General features: G+C 39.6%; 1 protein-coding gene across 1 annotated transcript in view; it reads right to left on the bottom strand.

Moving 5' to 3' along the window:
• The window catches only part of ARHGAP6 (Rho GTPase activating protein 6), a 672,820-nt gene extending 659,896 nt beyond the window's left edge, over window positions 1–12,924 (bottom strand). The window contains exon 1 of the mRNA XM_075590252.1: window positions 11,968–12,924. Coding sequence (XP_075446367.1) covers window positions 11,968–12,498 — 531 coding nt within the window. The 5' untranslated portion in view covers window positions 12,499–12,924. The remainder of the gene's footprint in view (window positions 1–11,967) is intronic.
• Window positions 12,925–13,872: the final 948 nt, after the last annotated feature.

Genomic DNA, 13,872 nt, shown 5'->3' with positions numbered 1-13,872 from the left:
ACATATATACATATAAACACATACACATAAATACATATATATATATAGAATTTAATAGCAGATAGGAAGTTGATTTATACAGCTACATAGAATGTAATAGCAGATAAGAAGCACTAAGCCCACCTTGTCTGCCCATTTTCCTCTCTATTGTAAAGCCTCAGATGCTATTTGATCCTTGCTTTTCTTTCATATTTAGTATATAGCCTTCTGTCCATCCAAAGCATTTTGAATTATCTTACTGCATTATCCTCTACCAGCTCTGTTGGATGGCAATTCCACAAATATCAGCCTAACTTTATCTTCCTTCCCGACACCCAGACTCTAACATAAGCTATACTAGAGTGCGATTATCAGAAGAGTTTCTTACCTGGGCCTTTGGATTGTTCAGACTATAAAATCGTGGGTTGATACGTGGTAATGTGGTAATGTTTGACTTGACCAGTCACAGACCTATATGGATATCAACCAGAATCTTTATTATGTGCTGGATTACAAAGCAGTCACTGCACCTGTAACACTATGCCACTGGTTTTACTGTATGTAAAAAGGTATTATTGGACAGGTTTTGCCTTGACCTATTTCCATCTTGACCATAGACCTTGAGAAAGGGTGCCCACAATATGACTTCTTTTGGGATGCGAGTGTGACTACCAGTAAGACTTGACAAGCCCCTACTGCCGTTGTTAACATTCCTCTGTTTTGGCTTGATGATCGTACATACTTATGCCTGTTATCTTTTTCCATCCGTGCATAAATCTGTTGCGGCTGACTTATCCTTTCAGAGCATTATAATGGCACCGCCAGAGGGGGCGTACATGCCATAATTTCTCCATTACGGACAGAATCAAAGCACTGGTCTGGCTTAACTGTCCTGATTCTTACACTACAGAGCATGTTTTGAGTATGTTGGAGAGTAATGGTCCACAGACTGTCACCCTTCTGGAACACTATATAAATTCTATAGGTCATTAATACATGAATCCTCTTGGATCAATTCCACTCCTCTTGGAACAATTGGTTTCAGACATTTGTTGAACATTCTGCTTTATGATTTAGTATGACATATTATGTACTGTATTTCTTCAGTAGATGGTTTTGTGTGATGTACTATCCTACAGCTCTGTCCTTTTGTCTCTTTTGCTACAGAGTCTGCGTATATGCCTCAAGTAGGGGTTGTACTGTTGCAGTTTGCTATACCGCTATTATGTTGACTTATTGTTTTAAGATATATTCCTTCATGTTTGATGTGTAAGCACTTTTATGTTACACTTTGCTTGGTTCTGTTGAGGCAATTTGATCTGTGGCTACTTTTTCCATAGTCCTTTGCACTTTGGGTCCCTCTTGGTCACATCACTGCTGTGATGTCACTAGAGGTTCCACGACTAGATTATTCACACCATTTTTCCTGTGTCGCAGGGTTAGGTGATGGGTAGAACTGATTTGATTGTATCACTTTATAACTGCGCTTGAGCTATTAAACATTGAGCTATTAAAATTCACATTCTTTGCAGATTGGAGTGCCTGTACTTCCTTTGTGAGATATATAGATATCTCCATAGTTCTCATGGGATAAAAATCCTCCTGTGAAAAATGTTTGAGTATTTTTACTCGATAGAAAACGATCTTGCGCAACCTCCGCAAATCAGTATATTTTTCAGAAGCTTATGATTTTCAAACAATAGCTTGAAAACTTGACTTTTATTCTGTTTAACAAGCTCACATTAATAAACCTTGTGGGTGGAATTTATCTACAATTGTTTTGCCTAGTAGTAAAAAAGAGCAGTTCATTGCACCAGTAGCTAAAAACAATGGCAGAAAACAAATCTGCCCATATATCCCAATTGTGCAGAAACCTACCTGATTGTTAAAAAATAAATAAATAAAAAGACCCAGCAGTTCCAAAACTGTAGCAGCAGGAATAAATGTTGCTGCAGTTTCTCTCTCTGCACCCATACCCATAACTTCATATTTTCACATTTCATTACTAAGCCACACTGCATGCAGTAACCATGTAGGGCTGGCTGAGAAGAAAAAATAGTGTGTGACGAGCACGCGCATTTTAAGTGAAACTTCTTTGTCTTTTGTCACAGAAATTGTATTTGTGATGGTGATGTTTTTAATTAAAAATCAAAAACACAATGTCAGTGCCAAACCACAAACAAGTTTGACTTAAAACGCGTTTTTAGCTTTTTGCACTTCTATATTTATAGTAACTGGAAATTTCTTGTGTGTGTGTCAGTGTGCGTGTGTCAGTGTGCGTGTGTCAGTGTGCGTGTGTCAGTGTGCGTGTGTCAGTGTGCGTGTGTCAGTGTGCGTGTGTCAGTGTGCGTGTGTCAGTGTGCGTGTGTCAGTGTGCGTGTGTCAGTGTGCGTGTGTCAGTGTGCGTGTGTCAGTGTGCGTGTGTCAGTGTGCGTGTGTCAGTGTGCGTGTGTCAGTGTGCGTGTGTCAGTGTGCGTGTGTCAGTGTGCGTGTCAGTGTGCGTGTGTCAGTGTGCGTGTGTCAGTGTGCGTGTGTCAGTGTGCGTGCGCGTCAGTCTGCGTGCGCGTCAGTCTGCGTGCGCGTCAGTCTGCGTCAGTCTGTCTGTCTCTCAGTATGTGTGTGTCAGTAGGTGTGTGTCAGTGTGTGTGCGTGTCAGTCAGTGTCTTTCCTCTCCCTCCCCCGACGTCACTGATTGCCTCTTCTGCCAGCAGTGACGTCACCTCCGTCATGGAATTTTGTTCTCCAACACAAGGGATTTTTCCGATCAAAACTCTGTAGGTGCCAGCAAATAAGTTTCACTTCAAAAAGTGTTCTGTGTTTATACAGTATACATTTGTACATTTGAATATTAACAGATACAGATTTAAGAGATATTAATTATTGTGCGGGTGCTACCAGTTTTGCAGGTCCAGTTGTATTAGTGGTGCATGGTCCCTGATTTGCAATTAATGCTGAGAAGTGAATACATTCTGAATACAGTGGAATTGCCATTTGTCTCTTCCTGTGAATGGATCCACTTAAAAATTCAATTCTCACGTGGGATGACAGTCATAGGCGTTTGAGTCTTCAGAAGTCCCTATGATGAAAATAATTAATTCAAAACAATAAGGAGAAGCAAGCACTCAAAATGTTAAAAAAAAAATATAACTACTGTGTACACAACAACAATATATATTGTTATATACACTGACTGGCATGGAGTTTGATGCAGGGGAACCTGGTTCAATTCCCAGTGTCGGCTCCTTGTGACCTTGGCCAACTCACTTTATCTCCCTGTGCCTCAGGCACCAAAAACATAGATTGTAAGCTCCACGTGGTAGGGACCTGTGCCTGCAAAATGTCTCTGTAAAGCGCTACGTAAAACTAGTAGCACTAAACAAGAACTATTATTATTATTATTTTGTTCAGGATTTTTCAATATATACTTTTATGTACATAGAGTGCTGGCTTTTCCTTATTATTTTGACTGGGTTGTTATATTGGAAAAACTAGAGAGTTTTCTCACAGATTACTTATTAATACAATAAATTACTTTTCTTTTTAAGTATTTATTTTTTGAGATGCATTTCAAAAAAGTTTTGGAAATTTTCTAAAAATACAGTGTATGTTTTTCTTGTATGATGGAAATAATGCAATGAGGTGAAATGAGTTGTGAAACTTTATTATAATTACTACATAGACTTACTGTACATATTTTAAAGGAAATCATTGAAGTTAAGAATGGTTATAATTATGCTACTAACAGGAAATAGATAGAAAAAAGGATGATTGGTCCTAAGTCACCAAAACAATATACAAATTAAATTTGCTCAATAGCATTTTGTATAGTTAATAAATAAAAAAATGAAGATGTATTCAGAGATATTTATCAACACATAGATGTACCATAGAAAACAATTTGGTGTCTCAATCATGCTATCCCCCGACTGCTCAGCCACTTACGCAATAAACAACAAAGTAGGAAAACGTAGCCAGTGAGAACCATATAGAACTGAGGGAAATATGCATGCAAAAAAAACCAAAACATAATAGTTTAAATCAAAAAAATATAATTTTATTACATTTGCATAAAAAAGTGCATAATGTCGTCAGTGCCAATAGTCCTTTAAACAAAAAAAAAAAAGTAGTAGCCTACTAATGTGACCCACAACTCATTATTCTTTTTACAATGGAAATTCGAGTCCAAGAACCCGTGTGCACAGCCGCAATAGTATGTTACTACATGACATTAATCTCTGAGTTGCTTTTCAGTTGATACAGCTTCATTTACAACTTGCACTCACTGAACACTTTAGTCGTTATGGAAAGTGGTCTAATTTATAGTTCTGTTTTGAATTGTTCGCAGGCCAGGGCACTCTTTCCAAGTGCTATGTTGTTTTGGAATATCTTGTGTGTATATTGTTATCCAGCAGAGTATTAGTCTCCACGTTAAATTAACAGTAGAGGATACGGTTCCACCAAGTCAGAAGGCATAGCATTATTTATACAGCAGAAAAAAATAACAATAGCTTTTCAGAACCTTATGTCATAATGTACTGTTGCTATTGCGTACTGTACCAATACATACTTGTCACGGTAGTGCTGCCTGCAGACCAGACCCGTCCCAAGACTGAGGTGGAAAGTATAATACCACGCACCCGCAGCAGAGGGGCGTGTCCGGAGTGTGGTAATTAGTTGCCAGGCCAGGAGTCTTTAGTAAGGGAACCAAAGATACTTGCTGTGTCCGGAGGTAGAAGGATCGTGGTGATTACCGTAGCCGGGGGTCGAGGGTGCCAGAGGTCCGGGAGGAAGAGGAGCGAGCCGAGATCGAAGGGCGGAGAGAGACTGTGTCGTGAGGAGTAAGCCGGGGTCCAGAGCCAGAGGAAGAGTAGAAAGCCAAGCCGGGTCAAACCTGAAGAACACGAAGAAGCAAGAGCACACACGAATACTAGCCCAACTAGCAGAAGCTATGCAGAGCAATGATTCCCAGGAAGCACAGGGGTAATATACGTGAAGGACCAATCAGGGAAAGAGGCGGAGCGGAGGTGTGCCGTGGAGCGCCTTGTGACTGGTGCAGGCTTTGATCCTTGCCTGTGATCAGCTGTGAAGTGTGAAAGCCGGAGCGGGGCTGCAGCTGTACACGGGGGGCATGGCTAGAAGCCCAGAGGGGTGAATAAATTACTGATGGAAGCGCGCGCTGTGTAAGATCCTCCTGCGCACGCCCCGTCAAGATGGCGGCCGCAATAGCCAGCGCCGGGCGGGATCGCCAAGTCCCCCGCCGAGGATACGCCAGCGGGAGGTGAGGGGCAGCAGCAACAACCTCCGAGACAGGTAAAGTTGTGTTGCGTGAGCCCTGCTTCCTGACAATACTGCAGTGGAAGTCAACCACGGCTCCAGAAACATACAGTCAACAGAAACAATTTATAATGTCCAGAACAAACTATAATGACAACCGAGTAGGGTCATACTTTTCTCACCCAGACTTCACATATTCAACAGTTACTACTGTGGCGGCTACCCAAAAAAATGAAAAACAACCATAAAACACATTTAGGCAAAGAAGTCTAAATCCAGAGGAGCATTTCCAATGGCCCTCTTTATTAATAAACGTTTCACAATGGGAGCGTGGGGCTACTTGGTACTTGTAGTACTATTATGATAATGACGAACAAATATGCATGGACTCAATGTTGTGTAGAAGGATACAGAGCTATACTGTAGCATAGAGGAGATACAGAAAATGATGGCATGAAATGCAACAATGCATTGCAAAGATATCAATGCTTCAAAGAAACAGCCATTTCATACTTGGAAAAAAAACATATGATTCCTGGAAATAAACAACTTGCCCAGACAACCATAAAAAGCATAACGTTCAATAGCTTTCAATCAAAAGAGTTTTGTCAATAGACATTACAGTTTCTTAGGAAAGGAAGAGACATTATACAATGGAAAACAATATATTTTTAGATCATAAGGGAAAATGTGAAATGTAACGGATTATTCTTTAACATGGTTTCAATACTTTAGCCTCATTTACTGCCCCCCCAAAAAAAGTGCCTGTAAAACAGAATTGAATAGTGCTGTAACATGTTTTCAAAATGCTCTCTAGTCAAAATATAAGCTCAGATTAAAGTGTTTCTACCCATAAAGAGTACAAATAAACATATCATACTTTCCTGTGATATTTCATTAATGACACCTGAATAATTAAACATGAACATAGCATATTCTAGAACAGTATTTCTCAAACATGTTATCAGGACAACCAAGCTAGGCCATGGTTTAGGCATAACCAGATAATCACACATTTTCATATAAGGGTCAATGTGTGATTGGCAATTAATTCATTATTCCTAAAATCTGGTTTGGTTATGTAGTCACTAAAATAGAACATTCCAATGCAATGGTTTTATTAGTCAATACATACATGAAAAAAAAAAGGATGACAAGCCAGTGACGTAGCAAAACATGTGCGGGCCGCCAGGGCAAAAAAAATTCAGGGCCCCATTAATGTTAATACAGATAGTAATTTTTTTCTCCCTCCCCCCCCCATGCTCTCTCTCATCATCCCTCATCTCTCCACCTCCCCACCATCATCATCATCATCATCAGCATCAGCTCTCCCCATCATCACCAGCTCTCCCCATTATCATCATCATCACCAGCTCTCCCCATCATCATCATCATCATCACCAGCTCTCCCCATCATCATCATCACCACCAGCTCTCCCCATCATCATCACCAGCTCTCCCCATCACCAGCTCTCCCCATCACAAGCTCCCCCTATCATCATCACCAGCTCTCCTCATCATCATCAACTCTCCCCCTAATCATCATAAATCATCAGCAGCAGCAGCTCTCCCCCTCATCATCATAAATCATCCTCATCATCATCTCTCCCACTCATCATAAAAAAAACTTTAACCTGGAATATTTCTACTCGAGTATAGCACAGATTCTGTTTCTCTTTGTTTTGATCAAATATGAAAACTACTTATTCAAAACGTAAAAAATTGAGATTAATAACTACGTGGTTAATTTATCAGGAAATATAGTATTCGTCACACACGTATTATAGTAGTACATTCAAAACATCCATTAATACATCTGGAGTACTAAGGTAAACATGCAGAGGATATAAAAAGAATGACCATACCGGTCTGGGACCTTTCGTCGTGTGCTTCTCCATCGGCGCTGTTGAGCCTCCGGGACATTTAGCTGCTGCTCGTTTCACATCCAAGGTAATGTATAGTGTATGCCATAACCTTACCCAAAAAAGCCTAAAGCGAATGCTAATCTTTACTCTAAAAACTTAACCCTTACATTAAATATCTAACCTTAACTTTTTACTCCAAAATTCCTCATATTAACCCTTCATTGTATCCTTTAGCTTAACAAGTTTAATCTATGACCCTAAAACTCTTCAAGTTAACCCTAATCACTTACCTTAGAGGCGAAACAACCGGCAGCTGACTGTCCGTGGTGGCTGAACGGCATCATTGGAGTGGCTCCGGCGAAAAGTCCCACTCGGTGACCAGAAGCCCTGTCTCTTGTACAAGCATTTGTGTGTGTTGCTGTTCCTGTAAACTCTTTAATGGCTATTTATCTTGCATATCAGGAGGAAAAAATTAAATAAAAAATCATTGTGGTTTAAAAACAGCAAATTGCAAATTAAATAAATATAAAAACACAGCCATGCCATTATATCGGCATTGTGATGGTAAGTCTCTATGAAGCATGTTTTTTTAGCCAGAAGGGGCTATATTTTCATCCACAATTACTCCTATTCAATATGCTGAGATGTTTTTTTCATGATGGTGAAGAATTAATCTGCAATTAAATGAATGCACATAAAGCTAGGTCCTATTGCCTCTATCCAATATGTTGTTCAGTATGTTGTGTAGCTTTATTTTCATGGCCGGGAAGCTCTGACTTTGTAGGCGGACGCTCACAGAGGTATGCAAGGGAGACTGGTTATGGTGAAATTAAATAAGGCTTTTATTGCGCCTGTTTCCTTAATATCAGGAAACCATCTAAACAAGGGGTAAACAAAGCTTATATTCACTTGGGAGTACTTCTAGTGAAATACTATTCAGTCCACAACTCCCTTTAGATAAGCATGTCTCCCAGCCCCAAACATATATCATGAAATAAGCAGATATAAAAAGTCTCATAAATGAAAGTCTGATCTGTTCCTTGTGGTTAGAGGGAAAATCTTCTCTGTTCCTGCGTTGCTACCTTTCCTCAGGTTTTGTCAGCATTCAGGTTTAGAAGTTTCCCCTGTGTTTTGAAAGCAGCTCTGCTGTTTCTTCTGGCAGGGCTCAAGACAAGTGTCCCCATGTCAGTCTCACAAGTTGTGAGAGTCAAGGACAATCTCCCCTTTCTGTCTCAAAAGACAGGCTTTTCTTAAAAGCTAATCAGGCAGGTGGTGTTGGATAATTGACTACCAGGAGTTAACACCACACTGCTGGATTAGCGGCACATTACCTGAACAGGGATAACTCCCCTGTTACAGACTTCCATTCAAATCAATGCTTCCCTGACATGGAGAAACACATTGGAAATCCAGCAAAGCACATCTTTGTAGCAACAATGAAAAAAAATGCATGTATGTCACAAAATATATATATAAAAAAAAATAATAAAAAATTGGGTTACCTCCGGGTGCTTCATGAAGGTGGTGGCAGCAGCCAAACAAGAATAATAACCCAGAACATACTTACAATTGGCAACAACAAAAAAATTAGTCTGTTAAACTGGACATACAGTACACACCAACGCCTCCACCGATGACGAAGGTCCTTACAGGACATAAACACTGGTATAAGGTCTAGCTCAATAAACACATTTTTATATATTAGTGGGCTCTGGATCATTAATGAAGAAACAGAGTTCACAGCATATTTTATATTGGCCATAGTGAGACAGTTAATAATGAATTAACTTCCATTGGAGTTGTCACAATGTTAATTTCATTAACCAGTTTCACACCATATTGAATAGGAATGGTTTGTCATGAACATACTGTAAGTAGCATTTCATGACTAGGTCACGTGGAAAAACTGGTTTGCTCAAACCTGGAATTCTGTCCCAGCTTCAAGACATAGAAATCTCTCAGTAACCACCTTATTGACCAACGAACTGAGGGTGCTTTAGATTGAACAATTCAGCATACTTTTATGAGGAATGTTTGGTTTCCTCCACTTGATCAAGATAGTTGGCAAGAAATTGGAAGGATTATGCAGCCTCCATCTAGTGTGCCAGACACCCAGAACGGAGCCCCTCTTGAGAAACAAAGATGCTACCATCTTCTTAAGAACAAATGTAAGACTAAACAATCCAAGAATAGGTTCAAATAAAACAAAAATAGTTTCAGGCAAATAAGAAGTTCTGTGGTAATATTTATAGAAATTAGAGCAACACAAACAGAAGAGACAAACAAGAGACAAACACAAACAAGAGACAAACAAAAGTGGATGTCTTGTCTGTTACATGATCATATCCACAAGGGATTGATGAATCCCTTGTGGATATGATCATGTAACAGACAAGACATCCACTTTTGTTTGTCTCTTGTATTGTAGACTTGTTTTTGAACATAACCGCAGGCTGATAAGTATACCAGACACAGTAATTAATATATGCTCCCACAAAATAAGTATTACAGTGAGTTATATCACATAAAACTAAATGCCTATGGAATAAAAGCAAAATCAATAATATGATGCAATCAATTTAACAACGGTCAATTAAAAGTATGTTATGGCAGAAGTCTGCTTACTAAATATTTCCCTTTATCTTTTGCCTGTAAAACTTATATTTTTACATGTTTGCCATAAATGTGTGGGGGGAATTGCGATCCTTAAAACTGCTGTTCAAGCAATATCCTTCATGTGTTTTTTGTTTATTTAAATTAAATCAGTTCTGTACTATGAGAAAATACATGTAGCATTTTTTATTTTTTTGAAAAAAAAAAACCTTTTAAAGATATTTTTAATGTATTCTAACGTAAAAAGCATTTTTGTTTATATATCCACCATTTACAAAGTCACATCCCCTTCCTGTTTTGAGATGGGCTCTGGCACACCCCTTTTTGCCCTCTCTAGCAGTGCACCAATTGTATCTAGTGCCTGCCTGGTCACATGATCTTCCACACAGAACTTTGCATCTTGGGTAATCTTAATAGTAAGCCTTAATAGTGATATAAAGAACCCCCGAGCTGAATCTTTGCCAATCGATCACAGGACAACGGATCGATCTGCATCTTAGCTAATCACTAAAGGCCTCGATACTGTGCACGTCGGTCTACCACAAAACAGTATAAAGTAACTCATTTCACTTTGGTTCCCTAAATTTCACTTTTCCTCTTATTTATTTTTTTAAACGTATTTTCATTATTCTGAATGGAATCTTTAGCAGTCATTAGACATTTTCCGATGCTGGACACATTAGAGCTCATTCAAGTCAAGAAGATGTATAAACGTAATGTTTGTAGGTATCAATAAGAAATGTTTTAGTTGCTTGCTTTTAAACACAATAAGATGGCACAATTGAATAAAAAGAAACATTGAAATAATAACTTGACTTTAAGATAGAATGTGATTAATCACAAATATATACAAAACATTTTCAAACAGTTTACTGGTGAATGTGGATCAGCACTTGCAATCAGACGCCAGCCTCAAACATCATAAAAATGTACTAAGAAAACATATCAAAAGACGTTCTATGTAGCCAATTTTGGGATTATTGCAAGAAATAGACATATTCTTGATCCTAAAAATAATGTTAATGATAACTTTGTCAACAATTGTCAGGAGTGTTCTGCAAATGTTTTTCAAATAAAAATTCACTTATTTGCATGTCGATAACTTTGTAAAATTGTATTCTTTCCTGAAAAGCTGTGTTTCCATACTGAGCCCGCAGTGATTATTAATATAGAATTACAGTAATGTAAAACTAGAGTGGTAGTTGTTCTGTGCATAGTACACTGGCAACTCATGCTCCATGAGAACAATATACTTCTTGCTTTGTAGATAAGAATGACATTTTATTTATCTTGGTTTTTTTTAGCCATACATACTTGACCGAAATATCTTTCAAACTCGTATCAACTGGAATGAAAAATAATGGGTTTCATGTTTGGCGCTGGGCCACATATTCTGGTTCCCTGCATATCTTCACCAGCGTAACATAAAGCATTTTATTTTCACTCTCAACCATGGCTAGATTCAAAAGTAATAGGCCAAGTTATGACAGAAGTTAGACACTGTGGGGACACTACTATCTCAGAAATAAAAGGTGTCACACTTTTCAATGACAGCAGCAAATTCAATTTAATCTGATCGGGGTTCTCTCTCTCTTCTGGTTAAACACACATGCAGGCTGCAGGGCAAAACATCTACAGCATGGAAAAATCTGACATGAGGGGGCCCTACAACAAGGCAAGGGACATTAACTGGCCGTCAGTGTGTATACATACTGTATTACTATTATTCTCATTTATTCGGAACGCACACATATTCCGTAACGCAGTACAATAGGGTTGGAGGATGAAAATCAATAAAATGAACATTAACATACATTGTTACAGTAGGTAAGGAGGGTCCTGCCCCAGGGAGCTTACAATCTATAAGGAAGGTTAAGAGGAAACATAGGACAGTAGGATAGATAAATATTTGTGTATGTGTGTGGTATTATATATATATATATATATATATATATATAAAGAGATCAGTGTATCTCGAAAGCTAGCACAAACAAAAGCCAAAAACATTTAGTTACATCGTCTATTCATTTTGGAATATATATATATATATATATATATATATATACACATATATATACACACATATATATATATATATACACATATATACACACACACATACATTTGACACGTTTATATGTACACGATAGTCATGGTCAGCACAGGTAGCTTTATCCAATTGTCAAACACCATACAGTACTGTAGTTCACATAATATAAGTGTGCACTCTTCTTACCTCCGTCTTCCACACGATGTATGACTGGCTGCTCTGGGGCTGCACTTTCTTCTGCTGCAGCCACTTTCTAGGAGAGAAGATGCTGTTGGTGCTGCCACTGGGGGTGAGAGCCAGAGGGCTGCGAGCCAGGAAGGGCAGGTCCCAGGCGGTGTTCCTCTTCATCCCCCGGACATCGTAGTCGAAGTGCAGGTTGGTGGAGGGCGATTGCTCCAGGGGAGTGGTGGGGGTGGAAAAAGAGCCCAGGGGCGCCGGCTTGTGCTTGAAGCGCAGAGACTTGGAGGCGGACAGGTACTCGCTGGAAGACAGGGACATGTCTCCCGGGCTGGGGCAGCTTTCTGCCTCTCTCCACCTGCCGCCCCGGGTAGGGGAGGGCCCTTCATCCCGCAGCTGCTCTTCTCTGTCGCTGCTGTAGTTGCGGATGATTGCTGGGTCCAGGCTGCGGGTCTGACGCAGCCGGTGTTTGGAGAGAGATTTGGGCGCTGCTGGGGATGAGCAGGAGAATACGCTGTTCAGCAAGTTGTGTGCAGACATGGTCTCTGTGATGTCTATCACTTTGCTTCTCTTCTGTCCTGGGTTATAACTTCTCAGCCCGCTCCGGCGGGCTGTTTGTCAATGTGAATGTCCCAGATGTTCAATCTCCTGGTCAGGTCAGAGTAATGCCAGCAGCACCCAGGCAGGCTGACACCCCATGGTGTCCTCTCTTTCCATGCTATGCAGGCGTCCCAGCCCCATTCCCTTCAAAGAACTACAACGAGGACTAGAAAAAGAGCAAGAACCGCTAGACGTGGCTTCCTTTTTTTCCCATTATGTGTATCCGAATTCACCTTCTCTTCTTCACTTTTTTTAAATGTATTTGTTTCAAGCTTCGGTGCAACAATCCTTCAGGAGAGCTGGTTTGGAAAGGATAAAAGGGAGGACAGAAAGGAGCTGTGAGACTGTCTCCTAACACTGCTCACCCAGCGAGTCACTCCTCCCAGCTTTCCTCCAGCGCTCAGCTGTGCAGCTCTGACCTCCTGATTTACCTGCTTTTCTCATGGTCACTTTTCCATAGTGTTACTCTCCCACAGAGCAGTTCCACTACAAAGTCAGATATTTTCCTAGCTGTAGACTTTATCTCTCACTCTCAGACGTACATAGCAGAAATTAACTACATCCCTAAATAGCTCTTTAAAAATGCCTTTTTGTTATTTTCAGGACATGTTGAATCATAAACCTTTTTAATAAATGACAAAAAAAAATGGTACAGCAAATAATAATAGCACTTGTGGATACATTTGCATGTCTCAGACTGTGGGTCTCAATCAATGCTTCCATTGCAGCCAGGGATTCTGGGAAAGAATTGTGTCAAATACACTTTTCTGTGACACAGAGTATTAGGTTACATTAAACGAGCAAATATTTTCCTGTGTGGCATTTCCTTGTGAATTATTTTATGCCTCCTCTACTACCCAAAGCAAACTTTTGAAAACTGTTTAGTAGCTCTGGTCAGAGATGATGTTAAATATATCCCTGGAATCCTACAAATAAATGGGCAGTAACATTACAATGTGTATTTTATAGGTGTGTTTTATATACACACACTTTCACACACTACTGTATTAGCATTCTTTTGGATTCCTTTCAATTTTGCACTAAGACAAAAAAAAATTATTTATAAAAAATATATAGTAAGTTACTTTAATTGATATAGCTGGTAATCTTTCTGCCGCAAATGCAAAACGTTGACCACTGCTGTCAAATTATGTAGTGTTTATAGCTCTTCTATTTTGTAAGCACTGACAGCATACAGTATGTTGCAAGGCACTGACAGTATTACTGCCATCTAGTGGCCAGTTTTACATCACAGCTATAGATACAATTCCATAAGGCTACGGCCTGGGTGTTGGCTGCTGCATGCGCACCTGG

The sequence above is a fragment of the Ascaphus truei genome, chromosome 3, assembly GCF_040206685.1.
Source record: "Ascaphus truei isolate aAscTru1 chromosome 3, aAscTru1.hap1, whole genome shotgun sequence".
NCBI lineage: Eukaryota > Metazoa > Chordata > Amphibia > Anura > Ascaphidae > Ascaphus > Ascaphus truei.
Note: the sequence above shows the minus strand (reverse complement) of the source record. Positions and strands in the feature narration are given on the sequence as shown.